Source organism: Octopus sinensis, linkage group LG17 (assembly GCF_006345805.1).
Source record: "Octopus sinensis linkage group LG17, ASM634580v1, whole genome shotgun sequence".
NCBI lineage: Eukaryota > Metazoa > Mollusca > Cephalopoda > Octopoda > Octopodidae > Octopus > Octopus sinensis.
Genome location: NC_043013.1, coordinates 27,347,202 through 27,366,171, shown reverse-complemented (window position 1 = coordinate 27,366,171; position 18,970 = coordinate 27,347,202). Strand labels below are relative to the sequence as shown.

Here is an 18,970-nt window from a genome sequence, read left to right as displayed (position 1 = left end):
TCAAGTTTTCCATTTTCAAATTTCCAGGAAAAAAAAATGTGAATTTCGTCATCCGCATGCAAAATTACATCAGAATTACATTTTTTTCTAAAAATAACCTGTTGAAAATTTGAAAAACTTGGAGTGGGCTGAAGAAATTTAACAAGATCATATCAGTAGAGGTTTATTCGCTAATCAATGATGTAATTAAATGTTTGACTAACAAGGTAACAAATTTGGGCCAATGCAACAGGATACCTGCCAACCCTGTAAAAGCATTAGTACCCTAATAACTCGAACATTCAACAAGATATATTGGGCATATTTGCTCATCGGTTTTTAGGGAAATAATCTGATATCAAACTATTTATATATGTTTATTTTGGAGATGAACTTTCCAGGCGAATGATTATATATGAGACCGTGTCTTAAAACTAAAACGATTGCGACGTTGCAGAAACAGATTGATCATTCAAAAAACTTCACTTAAATATTTATTATTTGGTGTCAAAATTATGGTTTCTGATATTTATGAAAATATATTTTTCCTCACTTTTAAAATTTTCTTTTTATTTAAAGAAGACTATTTATTGCTGTTGTTTCTGGGGAGAGTCATTCCCTTTTGGTGCCTTATCGCTGTGATACTTAAATAAAAAAATTTCAATTCGACCAGATGCCTCTTGTTCGTTGTACTGGTTTAGTAATTGAGGGCCGTGCGTTGAATGCAATTAGCAGCACATGGCCTCAATAATGATGTCGTCCGTGTCTAAGTTTGCCCGTCCTATTAGGAATTATTCATATTCCGCACCTAGGATTAAAGAAGGTATGGGTCATTTCTGTATCTGTAACACATAAGAATGTACACACACATCTATATAACAATGTTTAATATTCCAGTCGAACCAACAAGGAAGCTACTACACAGTCGCTCGACCTGCTAGAAATAGCAGACAAATCACTTTCTCTCTCTCTATCAATTCGCACTGAAAAACAAATGACACAGACAGTGTAGTCATACATGTACAAAAATATTGGGATTGTTACAAGTGGAACACTTTTGCTCAGAGCAGACCTGACGTTAAACAATAACATATATTGTAGTAAGGTTTAAAGGACTTGTTGTTTATGAAATACACCCTCACGTATTGTTTGTATTCCTGGTCTCCGTCCTAATAATAGAATTTCTCAAATAATAGTCTTCTGTCTTAGAAAAGAAGGATATATATATTGAATGAATAATGTGGTCCCTGGGAAAACATAGGACTGTCTTTGCTGTGATGTCTGGTTATAGTTTGATCGTGTTGTGCTAACTCTTAACCTTGGGTCAAACAATAATGAGGTCTTTCAAGGGTTTAGTTATTCGCCGGAATTCGGTTCTGTTTAATAATAATAAGAGTTTATCTTGTAAAAAGTGAATGTTTTTTTTTGTTTTCTGGGTAAAAGTGAAGTAAAGGATATTTAGTTATTTTTCCTATAATGTATGGCTTTCTTCATCGAATGTGACTTTGTTTTGAACTTTCTGAAAAACTATCCCAAACAAGTTGGAATTTCTCTGTTTTGGTAGGGATTTTTACAATTCTTTTTGCACCGTGCATTTATAAAACAATATTTGGGAGGGGAGCCTTTTCTAAAATCCATAATTTTTAAACGTCTGACCCTTCCGTTTCCGATATGAAATTCACTGAAGACCCGCTAACGATAGAATCAAGCAATTTCTAGTTTCGTTTTTTAGTTTTGTAATAAATAATTAAAAAGCACTTTGGTATGTTCCTGGAACAAGGTAAACATTTTCATGAGGTCTTGGAAACGGAAAAAAAAAAATAACTCTCCACAAAACACGCCAATGACAATCTACCTGTTGGCAAGATATTACAAAAAAGACTGTGTTGTGACATTTATGCCTTTCTCAAGGTCATTATCGATGTAAGCGAAGTGAAATAGTTACAGCCAGGTCGCGGACCCCACGTTACAGAGATCTTAGTTTGAGAAACGTGTTCTTGTTAGAGAATCGTTAAAATGTTGGGTAAAAGTGTTCACAGGTATTTAGTTATGGCCCTTTACGTTCTCTGTTCAAATTCCGTTGAGGTCGATTTTGCATTTCAATTTTCCGGGTATTTTCTGATGAAATAAGTACCAGTCAGGTACTGGGGTCAAGTTATGGTATACAAGAAAAAACATTGGTCAACTAAAGTGTTTGTATGCTGTATCCTTGGAGGGTCATTATGCCAATAATTAACGCGCACTGGTTAGTTTTCTTTATTGTTAGTCATTTGGTTAGTTAACCAACCTACTAACTGATTACTTCACGTAATGACCCTCTCACGATACAAAACAATTTGTTTCAACACACAAGTCCACATGAAGAATCTTGCAAATACAATATATATATATATATATATATATATAGCCATATAAAAATCCATTAGTCAGGAAAAAATATAGTAATATATTTGTCAATAGAATAGGTATGTTAATCAAAGTGTACAGCATTATCATCGTTTAATGTCCGTTTGCTAGCATGGGTTGGACGGTTCGACTGGAGTCTGGGAAGCCAGAAGGCTGCTCCAGTCTGATCTGGCAGTGTTTCTACACCTGGATGCCCTTCCTAATGCCAACCGCTCTGTGAGTGTAGTGGGTGCTTTTTATGTGCCAGGCGAGGCTGGCAACGGCTACAATCAGTTGGTGCTTTTTACGTGCCACCGGCACAGGGATCACAGCTAAAATTTCCATTTTGTCAGCTTGCCACCTTACAAGTGTGAATATGTGGTCTTGGGTTCAGTCCCACTGTTTGGCACCTTGGAGAAAGTGTCTTCTACAATAGCCCTTAACTGACCAGAGCCTTGTGAGTGCTTGTGCTTGACAGAAACTGAAAGAAACTCATCATATGTGTGTGTGCGTACGTACCTGTGTATTTATGTGTGTGTCCACGTTTATGCTTATGCTCCATAACTTAGTGGTTTGACAAATAGATACCAGACTTGAAAATAAATACTTGGGTTTATATGATTGTCAAAAACCTTTGAAGATAATGCTCAAGCATGGCCACAATCCAGTGACTGAAATTTTAAAAAATTGCTAAAGATTACATTAATAGTTTGAAAAATTATAACCAAATCTCCTCTCATTTAGAAATTAATCAACATATCTGATCCCTTTTTTTTTCTGCTTATTTTTACAGGAAGCAAATCATCCGGTTATAACACCTATCGGAAGAGTTTCAGCCAACTTTGCATAGAACGAAAAGCTGAAGCCCACAGAAGCATTCTGGTTAAGCTGAACAACAAAGAAGAGAGCAATTATGTCTATCAGTATTGCCAACAATTTGGTAAAATAGCAAATGCCATGCATTTCCAAAATGTAAAGAATTACGTTCTTATTGAATTTAAGAAGCAATCCTGTATTCCAAATTTGCTGTCTTCTGTTAGCCATTTTCAGAATGACAAAAAAATACCTGCTGAAACCCGTCTGTTGTGTTTGCCATCACAGTTTAGCAAAAAGAAGGCAGAAATTCCTACTGGATCTTCGCTTGTCCGTTCCATTGAAGAAACACCTTTGCTGTTGTCTGATCTTGGTGCTGTCGACTCTGTAAGTATGAAAGCATGGAAGTAATACTGGTGACAGTGATGGTGAGTTGTGGTTGGAAACAGATGATGCTTCATCCGTTCCTTTCAAGCTGTTGCATGTCCTAACTTGATGTACTCGAGTTCCACCCTTGTATGGGTGCAGGGGTGGCTTAGGTACAGTTGTGGCTGTGTGGTTTAGAAGCTTGCTTCCCAACCGTGTGGTCTCTGGTTCAGTCTCTCCATGTGGCACCTTCAGCAAGTGTCTTATATTTTAGCCTTGTCAATGGATTTGGTAGATAGAAACTGAAAGAAGCCCATCATATGTGTGTGTGTGTATTTATATCAAGAGTTGAACAGACAGAACACAAGGAGAAAAAGTGAGACAAAAGTAGAGCAAATGGCAAGCTAGACAAAAACTTAACAGACAGGAAATATAGATGAAGACACAATACACGATATTTTGGGTCATTAACTGCAAATATTCTGTGTATCGTGTCTTTGTCTATATTTCCTGTCCGTTAAGTTTTCGTTTAGTTTCCTGTTTGCTCTGCTTTTGTCTAAGTTCTCCTTGTTGTGTTCTGTCTGTTCAACCCTTGATGTATCCATGTAACACAACTCACACCCCATTTGTTTACTTATATCATCATCAAACATCCGTTTTCCATGCTAGCATGGGTTGGACAGTCTGACTGGGGTCTGGGCAGCCAGGAGGCTGTCCAGGCTCCAGTCTGATCTGGCAGAGTTTCCACAGGTGGATGCCCTTCCTAACACCAACCACTCCATGAGTGTAGTGGGTGCTTTTTACGTGTCACTGGCACAGGGGCCAGAGGAGGCTGGCAACGGCCATGGTCGTTTGGTGCTTATATATATATATATATATATATATATATATATCTCATCATCATCATCATTTAATGTCCGTTTTCCATGCTAGAATGGGTTGGACCATATATATATGTATATTGTTACGGAGGTAAATTAACAGGAGAACATTGTGCCCTAGTTCCGTTGGTTGGAGTTGAACTGGCACTCCAGTTGTTCAGGACGACGAAAAAATCTCCTTTGACCTGTCAACAGCCATGGTAAATAATGATTTTAGGGACTGATCTCTGATCCCAGCATGGTCAGGGAAAGTTTATAAAAAAACAAAAATGCCACCCTTTATAAATGCGATGGGCATTGGTGTTGGAGATGTCAGTTAGCAAGAGGCAGTAGTTTGGAGAGATGGTCAGTTGATGCGGACAGCCAGCCAAGAGATGATAATGGCGAAGTGAAGAAGACAGGCAGGGAGTTAGAGATGAAGACGGCGAGAGACAGATAGAGGTAGTAAAGAAGATGACAGTGTAGGGGGCAGAGAGAGACATTTTGAATTCGGACTGATATAGTGGAGTTTTGTTTTGAGTGTTGCGGATGAGGAAGATGTGGTAATGTTTATTTATGTTTTGAACTTTGATGTGTGAATGTAAAAAAAAGGAGGACTCTATGACGTAATCTGTTGAAAAGAAAAGGAAAAAAAAGAGAACTGTAAGATCATCATTTAGCGTCCGTTCTCCATGCTAGCATGGGTTGGACAGATGTGTTTCTAAAAGAAAAAGAACATTGTGTTAGAAGGAGAAAAGGAAAGAGAAAGAGACTGTAAAAAGAAGGAAAAGAAAGAGAAAGACTATTTGTTTTGATTGTTTCCCAAATTCTGTATTGTGTTGCATGTCAACTGATTGTTGTCGGGCGTTGTATTTTGCTAAATGCATTGATTATTTTTTTTTTAACTCTGTACGATCTGTTAAATGTTTGTTAACCTTGTAGTTAAATGCTTTTGTTTTGAAATGTTTTGATTGATTTTGTGAAGTTATAAAGTGTTAAATGTACGTTGCCTCCGCTGCCTCTCTTCTTTGTTGTTGTTGTGTTGGTTTCTGGCTTGCGTTCACTGCCCACCCCCGCTTTCTGTGGTGAGCTTCCGTTTGACTGAGCGTGATCGTCGTCGCGACTTAGGGCCCGTTATCGACCCAGAAGGCTTAGGGTCCTGAGTCGAGCGTGCGGCGTAACAATATGTAATTTTTTAATATTTCACTTAGGCATAGTGAGACTAATAACCTGGTGTAGAACTCAATATGCATATGTTTCAGGACATGGTGTTAGATGAGTATAGAGTGGTAATAGGAAAAAAAGAGATGACACCAGAAAAAAAACAAAGGTTATATAATGACTTCCATTAGCTTGAGTCCCTGGGTAGCATCCTATAGCTTCAATAAGAAGTGCACTTTATTTGGGAAAATTACATTTTCAGAACATTGAGAGTTGGGCCTCATGGAGACAAAGGGGCCAATGCCGGTGGCATGTGAAAAGTACCCTTTGAGTGTTGTGCCTCACAAAGGCAATGACTGAGGCCTTTGGCATTGTTGTTGTTGTTGTTGGTGGTGGTGGTGGTAGTAGTAGTAGTAGTAGTAGTAATGAGTTTTGCGAAAATTGATCATTTTATAAATATTCTTAATTCTATTTAGATGCAGAAATCCACGAATTTTGTTAATAATGTTTTGCTACGTGTCTTCGATTTCATTCGGCAGTGGTGGGTGGTGGTGGTGGCTATTTGTTTCCAACACCTGACGTGCATTGGACAGGTTATTTGAGCTTTATCTGCTTTTATATCTTATACTTTTGATCTCACTTCAGCTAACTTTTTCGCCTGTGTCATTAATTTCTCTACTATATCAGTTGTCTCCCTTGGCTACATCGGCTTCATAGCCAATTTTCTTTCAACTTCTATGTTACGTTGACAATTTCTTTCTTTCCTGTAGTTGCATGTTCTGACTTTACTATTCAATTTTTCTCTTATACAACCTCTCACTTGTGAGACTCTCTTGTCATTATAATCTACGATAATTCCTTTACTATTTACAGAAGTAGTAACTTTTTCAAAGATCTTAACACACCAAATCAATCATTATCCTGTTAACAGCTCTATTGCTAATATACAGGGTGCGGAGGATAGATTTATATTTATAAAAAAACAACAACAAAAAAAAACATTGATAATAACAGTAATAACAGATAATAATTTTATTTAGCCAAAAATGCTATAAGGATAAAAATAAACCTTCTTTTCTATAATGTTATTCAATAAAGCCAACTTCAGCTTCAACAACTGCTTCTATTTGAAATCTAAATCATCTACAAGCTCGAATCAAGTGGTCCTGGTTCATTTTGGACATTACTCTGACTATGGCAGCTTTCAAAGAATCTTTGGTGCTATGGGCGTGTTCATTGATCTCTCTCTCATCAATGCTCCACATTTAATAGTCCAGTGGATTGAAATCTGGGGAATTAGGAGGCCAAATGTTAGGGGTTATGTGATCATGAAAATTTTCAGCCATCCATTCCTGTGTTACTAGAGCCATGTGTGATAGTGCAGAGTCTTACCGAAACACATATGGCCTTCCATTGCATACGCTGTCTATCCAGGGCGTAACAATTGTTTCCTGGACCCCAATGTAGGTGACAGAGTTAATTCTAAGGCCTTGTGGAAAGAAGTAAGGAGGCATCACTTGTCCTTCAATGCTAACAACCCCTAAAACCATGACAGTTGCAGGAAATTTTGTATGCATAACACTTGGAACTTGAGATGGGTTTGCACATAACCATCTGTCATTTCTTTTGTTAACTTTGATTTTGGTCGAAGTTTTTCTCGTTTGAGAAAATCTTCAAATCCTCTGCTGGATTTTCCAGTTTGTGTAAGAGCCTTTTAGATCTGATGTAGTGATTTTCTTTTGCTTTTTCTGACAAATTGACCCTTCCTCATCATATAAGAATTATATCTGATGTCTTTGTGGACAACATTTCTGACTGTGCCTTCTGACACCTGGAGATCTTTTGCAATTGACCTCATGAACTTTCTGGGATTGTAATCAATGGCCTGTTGAACTTGTTGGATAAATTCAGGTGTTCTGATGATTTCAGAGCATTTAGAATGCTTTTTATGCTTTGCTACTGGTGATATGTTTTCATCTTCAGTCTCTAGCTCCTTACAAACTTTGTAGATGAAAGATCTGGCAACTTTTAAGAATCGAGATATTGCTCAGCTTTTTTAACTACAATAACAACATGCCTCTTTATTTCTTGAGTAAGCTGAGGGTCTGCCATTATTATTTTCTGAAACAAAGATTATACAGAGTTAACAAAAAATGCAGCAGTGACCCAAAAGTGGTATGTTCTCGAATGCCTTACGCACCCTGTATTATCTAAGTAACAAATCTTATCTGTTTATCAATTGAAACGGTTGAATTAGAATTGTGAAACACTCTTTTAAATGAAAGAAAAACATTGTAATTAAGCAAAGCACAATGCATTGTGTAGTGTTTCACATGGTGTCTAAGAATGATGGATGACACGGAGGAACTGATGATTCATAGATTGTTGTAAGAGGAAATTGTGCTGCAAGTTATTCTTGACAAGTGCCATAGTCTGTTTTCTAAGGCTTGCTATATTAATAACTTAATTTTTGTTGTCTTATGGATGATGTCTCTGAATTATTTAATTTCTAAGTAATCCTATTTTCTTATGCTAATCATTGCCCTCTGCTTTGGAAAATATAATGAAGGCTATGCCTTGCTTATGAGGTCAAAATAATACTGAAACATACCTGGAGTTGTAACCTGTATTTGCAAGATGATGGTAATACATACAGTCGCGGCCATAATATAGGGGTCAGTAGGAGCAGGTGTATTGAAATAGTTGTTATAGAGGATTGGCAACATGTTGAGACTAGGTATTTTACACTTGTCGGTGGCACGTAAAAAGCACCATCCAAATCGTAGCCGAAGCCAGTGCCGCTTTGACTGGCTTCCATAAAATGCACCAATCCGACCGTGGCTGATGCCAGCCTTGCCTGGCACCAGTGCAGGTGGTACGTAAAAAGCACCCACTACACTCACGGAGTGGTTGGCGTTAGGAAGGGCATCCAGCTGTAAAAACTTTGCCAGATAAGACCGGAGCCTGGTGCAGCCTTCTGGCTTCCCAGATCCCTGGTCGAACCGTCCAACCCATGCTAGCATGGAGAACGGACGTTAAACGATGATGATGATGATGATGAATATTTATTGACTAATACTGTTTCTTTTTTGTCACCACAGACAAAGTTGTGAGGTTCAGAAGCTTGCTTCTCAATCATGTGATTTTGGGTTCAGTCCCACTGTGTGGTACTTCAGGCAAGAGTCTGCTATCACGGCGCCAGGTCAATCAATGCCACGTGAGTGGATTTGGTAGGCAGTAACTGTGTGGAAGCCTGTTGTGTGTATGCATAATTGTATGTATGTGTGTGTGTGTGTCCTTGTTTTGACATCATGTGATGATTGTAGATGAGTGACTACAATCAGGGTTGTTTGTTGCTAGTCTTCTGTGAAAAATGTGTCTGGCCATGGGGAAATATTGCTTTGCTTGGAAACAGGCAAGTGTTGGCAACTGGAAAAGCATCCGGCTGTAGAAAATCTGCCCCAACAAATTCTGTCTGACCCATGCAAACATGGAAAAGTGGATGCTAAATAATGATTATTACTATCATCTTTAAGGCAGCAAGCTGGCAGAATTGTTAGTATGCTGGGTGGAATGCTTAGCGGCATTTCGTCCATCTTTATGTTTAGAATTCAAATTCTGTCAAGGTCGACTTAGCCTTCCATCCTTTTGGGATTGATAAATTAAGTACCAGTGAAACACTGGGGTCGATGTAATTGACTAGTCCCCTCCCCTCAAATTTCAGGCCTTGTGCTTATAGTAGACAGGATTATTATTATTATTATTATTATTATTATTATTATTATTATTATTATCTCTAGTTAAATTCTTAATGCTCACTGCATTAAATGTTATTGCTAAGTGGCAAATTGGCAGATGTTTTATTTATTTTGGCTTTCTGTGTTCTTGGTTCAAATCTTGCCAAGGTCAACTTTTTCATTGTTTTGAATCCCAGTTTGGGGATCAGTGGAATTGTCAAAAGGTTGGATTTAGCTGCCTTGTATTTATTTCAGTCCTGAGCATTTTGAGCTCTTGGGTGGTCAGTTTAAACTGTTTTAGTCTAACACCATCACTTGGTTCTTAGGTGCATTCTGTGTCCACTTTGAATCAAACATTTAGACCAGGTCTTCAATGTGAGGACAACTCCTTCTCACCAACCACTTTCAGGTGCCCTGAAAAAGTAGAGGCTCATGGGTGATGTTCTTCCCTTCCTGACGAAATAAAGACAAAAATGAAGAAAAAGACTTTCTTATTTATGTATTTTTTCTTTTATTTTTAGATGACAGAACAAATGGAAATGCTTTATCAGCACCTGCATTTAACTGATTTAGGCCAGCGTCTTCGTTTTTTCATCTGTTCAACTCTGGAAGACATGTTGAAGAGTCTATTTCCTCACTGTCATGTATATCCGTTTGGTTCTTCCGTTAATGGATTTGGCCGTAACAACTGTGATCTTGATATGATCTTGAACTTGTGTACTTCGAAATCACAGGTAAGTTGAGGAAGCAATTTTATCTGAATGCTAAAGGACTAAACATCTCAAGTTCTGTTTTTAGGCCAATGATGTGTTGATATTTATCAATGACATAAGAATCATTCCACTAAGAACCATTTTACTTTGTAATCCCCCAAACTTCACAATTTTTGTTGTCTTAAGCCATTCTAAAGTAGAGTATAAATTAATGTATATAAAATAAAATATCTAACTTGACTTAATAAACACTCATTTAACTTCTATATTATCAAAACCCAAAATATATCTTGTTTCTCAAACTAATTTTTCTACAAATTAAATTCTTCATTTAGAGATGAAGATGCTTTTAAGAGATGGACATTTTTATTCATAATTGTAGTTGTGATCCCCGTGCCGGTGGCAGGTAAAAAGCACCATCCGAATGGGGCCCTGTGTCGGTTGCACATAAAAAGCACCCACTGCACTCTTGGAGTAGTTGGCGTTAGGAAGGGCATCCAGCTGCAGAAACATTGCTAGATCAGACTGAAGCCTGGTGCAGCCTCCTGGCTTCCCAGACCCCAATCGAACCGTCCAACCCATGCCAGCATGGAAAACGGATGTTAAACGAGGATGATGATGATACATTGAAATATATTGATTTTTAATTTTACTTATATGGGTATAAATATCAGGTGAGAGCTAAGTCTTTCCATGGATGGTACCTCAGCCTCTCATAGGTAACATTTCCAGATGATCTGCTAATTATCCACCTACATCTGTTAGGTAAATAGTAACTAGGAAACGTTCACTAAGTGGAATAAATTATTTTGCTGTGAGGTGATGAAGTCTAACATTTTGAACAGAATCTTTCAGTAAAAAATGGGATTAAACACATTAAAAAATTTGGGCATCGCCATCATCATCATCATCGTTTAATGTCTGCTTGCCATGCTGGCATGGGTTGGATGGTTTGACTGAGGGCTGGCAAGCCAGAAGGCTGCACCAGGCTCCAATCTCATCTAGCAATGTTTCTACAGCTGGATGCCCTTCCTAATGCCAACCACTCCAAGAGTGTAGTGGGTGCTTTTTATGAGCCACTGGCACAAGGGCAGGTCAGGCAGTACTGGCATTGGTAACGCTTGGATGATGTTTTTTATGTGTCACTGACATGGTAGCCAGTCAGGTGGCACTGGCAACCTGTGGTGAAAATTCAAAGAAAAATGTGGGTTTAAAAATAACTTTTTAGCACCTGTACTGGTGCCATGTATAAAGCACTCAGTACACTCTGAAAAGTGGTTGGCTATAGAAATGGCATCCAGTTGTAGAAACCATACCAAAACAGATGACTGGTACCTGGTCCAATCCTTCAGCTTGCTGGCTCTTGTCAAACTGTCCAACCCATGCCAGCATGGAAAACAGATGTTAAATGATGATGAAGAGTCATGATCCTTTATCCCATAAAATATAATGGAAAGTAAAACTTTCGTTTTGTTCATTTCAGGAGAAAACAAACAACAGATTAAAGTTTTTAACCAAATTGAAGCATGATGAAGAAGAACGTAGTTTCTCTTGTCGGAATCTCAAGGTTTTTGCTGAAATGATTGAGAATTTTATCCCTTCATGTGTTAGGATTAATCCAATATTAAGAGCACGTGTTCCAATTATTAAGTTCTACCATGAAGCTTGTGATATAGAATGTGATTTATCTCTACAGGACACGTAAGCTCGTTTTCTTTTCTTTCTTTTTAACATTCACTTTTGACAACATTGGTAATATCATTCTGCAAATTTTTGATTACTTAGCATTAGAATTGTTGTGGAAGTTTGTTCGTATTGCTGGAACACCTTTTGATCAGAGCTGTGGGTTAACCCCACTGCCATGCATGTACTCTATTTAAAGTAGTAATTACTTGTAGGAACACTGTATTTTGTTGTGCAACCATAATATTCTACCGAGTATATTAGAGGCTTTATAAGTCAATTCTGTGTCCCACTGTGTTAGCAGTGCTATTAAATCACTGACCCGTCCTCCATGGCGAAAGTGTTAAGGCCGCATCCCCTGGTGAAGAGGATTGACCTTTAAGAGTCCTGTGCCAATGTCGTGTAAAAAGCACTCATGCTGGGGACATGTAAAAAGCACCCAGCACACTCTGTAAAGTGATTGGCATTAGGAAGGGTATCCAGCCATAGAAACCAAGTAAATTAAACTGGAACCTGGTGCAGCTTCCCAGCTCTGTTTAAATTGTCCAATCCAAGCCAGCATGGAAAATGGATGTTAAAGGAAGAATTTTCTGTAGAAATCATAGCCGGCACTGAATTGTTACAATGTTTACAAAACATAGCAGATCAGTGCTGACTTTAATTTCTACTGGAAATCTGTAGAGATAACCATAAAAAAATCTATCTAAAGTATATATTTTTTCTGTTTATTTTTTTTTTTAAAGTTGTTCCGAATATTTTTGAGGGATCACTGTATGTGTTTGTTTATTTTTTTGTTTTCCAGTTCTGGTGTAACTATGTCTAATGTAATGTACATGCTGGGTGTGATGGACCGACGTGTGTGTCCATTGATCTTCACCGTCCGACACTGGGCCAAAGTAAACAACATCAGCCACCAACACCCAGGGCCATGGTTGAGTAACTTTATGCTGTCTTTATTGGTCATTTGCTTCCTACAGCTTCGGGCAAAACCGATCCTTCCATCTTTTTCATCCATTTTGAACGGTAAGATGTCACATTACTTTCTAATGTTCTTTCATCATCATCACCATCATCATCAGCGTCATTGTTTTATGTCCACTTTTCCGGGTTGGCATTGTTTCAAGAAAACTTTCATTCTCTCTGCTGAATGTCCTTGATGCTGACCGTTATTTTTTTTCCAACTAAGACACTTTATTCCACATTTCTGCTTGTCAAAATGCTGCTGGTCATTTTATTTACGGAAGACATAAATCATGTCACCTCTGCCAGTGCAAAGACTTATGGAGACAAATACACACACACTGCGTAAAGGCATCTGGGCATAGGAAATCTGCCTTAACAGATTCATCAAACATATGCAAGCATGTATATATATATATGTACACACACACACAGGCACCAGAGTGGCTGTGTAGTAAGAAGCTTGGTTCCTAACCACATGGTTCCGGGTTCAGTCCCACTGCGTGTCACCTTGGGCAGGTGTTTTCTACTATAGCCTCAGGCCGACCAAAGCCTTGTGAGTGAATTTGGTAGATGGAAACTGAAACAAGCCTATTGTGTGTATATATATATATATATATATATATATATATATATAGTCCAACCCATGCTAGCATGGAAAGCAGACATTAAACGATGATGATGATGATATATATATATATATGTATATATGTGTATGTGTGTGTATATGTGTGTCTATGTTTGTGCCCCCCATCGCTTGATAACCGATGTTGGTGTGTTTACATCCCTGTAATATAGCAGAAGAAGTCTAAAGATATAGACAAAAAGTAGTGGGAGGTGGGGAAATCTCGAGCTGGTTGACATCACAGACGAGATTATATCTCCAAGAGGAATGGAGATTTGCTATACTGCAGTCCTTATAAATAAGCAATGAAGATGATTGTGACTTTTCCTTGAGTTTACCTTAGATTTGAAGACTTTAACTTATACTACTTATTTTTTAAATATTTATTAAACCGAGGAAATGTCAACTTTAAGGCGATAAGATGAGATCAGTTTTGTATAATTTCTGATAAGTTGATTTGATGAAAGAATTATCTCTCTTAAGAACCATCATGGGACTATCATTATACAAGGGAGATAATTATCAGATGATACGGTCGAGTTTGCAGTGGCTGTAGAAACAGGAAGCTGAACGTTTTTAATTATATGAATTCCTCGTAAAAGTAGTTTTGAAGATAGAATTAAATTTATTTTAATTATTAAATTCGTGCTTATATATATATATATATAAACTCTATAAAGAATATATGAAGAATAAAGTGTGAAAATCTGACCACCTAGCAAGACTGAAAGAGTATGATCACAAATGCAAGCAACTGAAATGGGGTCTCCTCTGAAAGATGGTTTGAAGTAGCATTAGTGGAGAGGGTGCATAACTTGGAGCTCAGGGAGTCTGTCCAGGTCAAACCACTACTTCTCTGCATTGAGAGATCATGATTCCAGTCCTATGGATATGTGATGAGATTGTTGCAGGAAAGAATTGCAAGACAGATTATTGAAGCCGAAGCAACTGGCAGGAGGCTTAGGGGTAGACCAATAATGGGATGGGTGGATGCTGTCCATAGCTTCAGTTGGTCAAGCTTGGGAATCTGGCAGAAAGATATAATGATGGTTACTTCTGATAGGACCCTTTACAGCAGTGGTTACCAGAGTGGATGGTATTGCTTTTCTGGGAGTGGTGGAAAGTTCCAAGGGGGGGGGGGTTGAAGAAAAGTGGGGCCATAATGGGGGTAGCAATTCATGTAAAAAGTGGGGCAATAACAGGGTGGTGATGCATGTAAAAACAACAAAATAATGGGTTCGTTAAGTTAAGTTTTATTTGTGAAATACAGTTGCTCTGAATTTGCTTCAGAAAGGTCTATGTTTGTGATGGTTAGTTGGGATGGGGTTGCTAAGAATGTGGCCTGGGTATCAAGTGGGTGGTAGCCTGAAAAAGTTTGGGAACCACTGCTTTAGAGGATGTACCTGAGGATTCTACCCTCCTATGATCCTCCTAGGAATTGTGGGTGGAGATGATGGATGAATTGGTCTCTCTGAACCTGTACCTCCCTAGTAAAATATATAAAACTATGCTGTTTAGATAGCTTTGTGAATGAAGTTTAAAAAACACTATATGGAAGCCTGTTAGAATTACTTTCTTTGCTCTAGGCTGGTATAGTCAGTCTAACCACCTGACTTGAACCATCACCTGGTCCTTGGTTGCCTTTAGTTGAGTCCATCATGTTGCAAGTATTTGTTTGGGGGAGGGGGCAGGTCTTTGATCTGAGGATTACTGCTTTCTACAAGTTGTTTCAGAGGCCTTCTCTCTTAAGGCTACATGACATTAAAAACAAAATACATGCTAGTAAACATCTCCTCATTTCTTGGATGTAAGTTATGACACAGAATAAAATATCAGAAACACTCCAACAAAACACTGATAGATTTTATGTTGACGCTTGTATTCTTTTCTGTTTTTTAGCTGAAGAAAATGCACAGCCTACAGATGTAACCATTGATGATGATGAAACCTTAGTAGGTAAGATCAGCATTTTCATGCTTCTCTATAGAATGTACACTGAAGATGTGATTCTACAGATTTATTGTGTGAAATATTCCTATAAAATGGAGTTATTTTTGTGGGTAGAGGGCTTATTAGATGATATTTATTGAAACAGTAACATCAACAATTGAATTTATCATGGTTGTCTGTCATTGCTGAACAAGATTCTTTTACTAAGGGATGGATAGATGAACTGCATATGATGTTTCATGCACAGTCCATACACAGAATCAAAGATGAGCCAAGATAACAGTACCAAAGTGGGCTTCTTTTCTAGATTCACAGAATCAGAACTCAGTTCTGAAATCTAGTGAAATACTCAACAATTTTACAGTCTTCCTACTTCTGAAGTCAGAAAGTTGAAATACTGTTCTATGAACACCATGGGGTGCTTTTATCTGGATTTGGATATTTTCAAGAGAGGAGGAGACTGCGCTGGTTTGGTCAGGTGATGCGGATGGATGCCGACAGCTCCATAAAAAGGTGCTGGTCTCTCAAGGTGGATGAAACACGTGGAAGTGGGAAACCCAGGGAGACATAGGATGAAGTACTGAAGAATAACCTCAGGAAACTGAACCTTTCAGGCGAGAGGACAAAGGACCAAGATATCTGGCACTTGGTCATACTCAAGACAGCAGAAGACCAATCCTTCTGGTTGTGTAAAGCACTCTTGGCAGTGCCATGTAAAAGCACTTTGCACATTCTGTAAAGTGGTTGGTACTAAGAAAGGCAACCAGCTGTAGAAACCATGTCAAATCAGACTGGAGTCTGGTGCAGCCTTCAAGTTTGCCAGCTTTGGTCAGACCATCCAGCCCATACCAGCATGGACCACAGACATTAAATGAAGATGATGATATCTTGACCGCTTCTACAGTTCATTTCCTACTCAGTTATCTGGGATCTCCACAGTTTCAATTTCAGTGTAAATCTAAGGGCTCAGTTCCATTGCAAAGCATCTTTTGAGAAAGTGTCCCTTGCAGAGCAGAGTCTAAGGTTGACCAATGCTTTGCAACTGGATTTCAGCAAATGGAAACTCTATGCTTGTGTGTGTTTATAATTGGTGTTGTTTATGCTGTTTCTATGTCCAGTAACTGCTGTTGGTTTGTTTATGACCCTTGTAACTTAGTGTTTCAGCAAAAGAAACTGATAGAATAAGTTCTAGACTTCAGACAAAAAAAAGAAAGTTCTGTGTTTGATTTGATTGACAAAATTCTTCAAGTCAGTGCTCCAACATGGCTGCAGTCCAATGACAAAAAGGATAAAAGATTAGACACTCACACACCCCGACAGGCTTCCACGCAGTCTCCATCTACCAAATCCACTAATGATTTGGTTAGCTTGGTGTTGTTGTGGAAGACACTACTTGCCTAAGGTACCATGCAGTGGGATTGAACCTGAAATCACATGGTTGCAAATAAGACTGCTCAACTACACAGCCATGCCTTCATTAAATATGTCTGAACTGTTGATAATATCAGTTTGTTCCCTCAATATGAATTCATTTGACATCTTTCTCATTGAAACAAATATTAAACAATTCTGTTTTATATTTTCAGGTGATCTGTTGATAGAATTCTTCAACTTCTATTCTGTGTTTGACTTTAAAGAACATGCTTTGTCCCCATTGCACGGAAAATGTTTTCTAAAACCAGACTATTCAGCATTATACATAGAAAACCCATTAGACATAGAATTGAACATTGCCAAAAATGTCAGCAGCAGAGAGATGATGAAACTGACTGAAACCTTCAAAACGACATTGTGGCATCTGAACAACTCTGGAATGTCTCTAGTCAATATATTTCTGACTGAAGACTCTAAAAGAGTCTTAAAGAAAAAGTTCAATGTCCACGACTTATACAGATGATTTTTCTTCTTTTTATTTTTACCTGTAAATAAAACAATTTAATTTATTTTGATCAATTTTGATTTCGCAGCCCAAGGACAATATTTGCAGGGGTTGGCTACACTAAATTTACCGTTTTATTGCAGAAATCAAGATCTATCCAATCAGAATTTCATTACTCCTAACAGTGGAAAGCACTTTTATACACCAATTTATCTTTTGGAACTATTTTCTGTTGAGATATCTCAAGTTAGCTGAGGCAATGTGACTTGCAGAAAATACCAATTCTATTTTTTGGCAAGATATTTAACATCGTTACTGGAATAACCATGAAATTTAATTTCACAGTTGAAAGGTTAAAATCCAACTGCAATATAGTGGGTCTTATGTTATTGATACCAGAGGTAGGGAAAAAGGAAAGCTGACCATAGCATGTTTTTGTGCTCAGGTAGTTGAGATTGAACTTAATCATTTTGTGAATCACTAAAACCTGTAAAAGCCAGTGTGATTAATCCCGCTTCTGTTGTATGAAGCAAATGTGAGGCCAATATTAATGGAAAACAAGTCTATTATACAAAAGTTTATTGGAAAGGTCTGCGACTTAACATCCCTGAGCTACATAAATTTAAGAAAATGTAGAGTTCAGAATGTTGGATGCAGTCTAAGATATCTGCATGTGCAGCAACAGCAGCACCAGCTCAGATGTGGGAGCATTAATACATTGTGGACCTTACCTGTGCTTTGTAGAGTTGTGATTTTTATTCAAAGCTGTCTTCATAGATCTCTCTTTAGTTTCACTTTCCAGAGTATTAAAAACCCTTTAGCATTTAGACTACTTGGTCAAACATTATACTTTTTCTTATTCACAGACCACTCTGCAAAATGGTTGAAGTTTAGAAGACCATTCAGTAGCAAAAACCATGCCAAAGTAAACCTCGCCGGTGTTTGTGCCGTGTGAAAAAAAGCACCCAGTAACTCTGCAAGGTGGTTGGTGTTAGGAAAGGCATCCAGCTGTAAAAAACATGCCAAAGCAGTTAGTCCTGGTGCAATCTTCTCACTCTTCAGCTCTGGTCAAACCATCCAACTTATGCCAGAATGGAAAATGGACATTAAATAATGATTATGTGATTTAACCCTTTGATGTTCAGATTATTCTGTCAAATGTAATGCTTATTTATACACAGACATTATTTACATATTTTTGCATTAATCATGCATTGGCTCTTGTAGCTTCAAGATTTCAATGATGTGATAGTTTATTTTTAGAATAACATTGTTGAGTAGGTGTGAAAGGCTGGATCTGACCAGACTGAATGTAAAACAAGAATATTTAGGCAGTATTTGGTTGGTTTAAATGCTAGAGGGTTAATCATGCATGATCTCATAGCTTTGAGATTTTGATGTGGTTGCTAGAATGACATTGTAAGGTGGTTGTAATGAGCTGGATATGGCTAGTTTCAACTTAAAAGGTATGTTTATATTTACATATATTTATATACATTCACCGCTCCCCCCACACATATGCACATCAGCGACTGGGTATCAATTGAATATTTTTGTAATGGATTTTATCTATTGCACTTTAGTCTTTTTTTTTTTTAACCCATTCTGTTTAGGGAGGCTGTTTTTATAAAGTTTTCAGCAAATCAAGTCTGGTTTGACTCCCTGTTGTAATTGCAGTGTCCCTTTGACCCAATAATGCCCTTGTGCAGGAATAGCCAGTTCCTACTCCCTAAAGTCAACAAGTGCCAATTGCCCACAGATCAGAAAAGGGGTTGCCCACTTCTATATTATTACACCAGTCATCATCAGGATAAATATATACAGTTTTTAATGCAAGTAAAATATTATTTTTTCATCAA

General features: G+C 37.9%; 1 protein-coding gene across 1 annotated transcript; it reads left to right on the top strand.

Moving 5' to 3' along the window:
• Positions 1–663: 663 nt before the first annotated feature.
• Positions 664–18,970, top strand: LOC115221081 (poly(A) RNA polymerase, mitochondrial). Its single transcript, XM_029791294.2, has 7 exons — positions 664–802; positions 3,158–3,564; positions 9,823–10,035; positions 11,498–11,715; positions 12,500–12,720; positions 15,182–15,238; positions 16,819–18,970. The coding sequence occupies exons 1-7, from the start codon at positions 718–720 to the stop codon at positions 17,127–17,129; spliced, it is 1,512 nt and encodes a 503-aa protein (XP_029647154.1). The 5' UTR covers positions 664–717; the 3' UTR covers positions 17,130–18,970.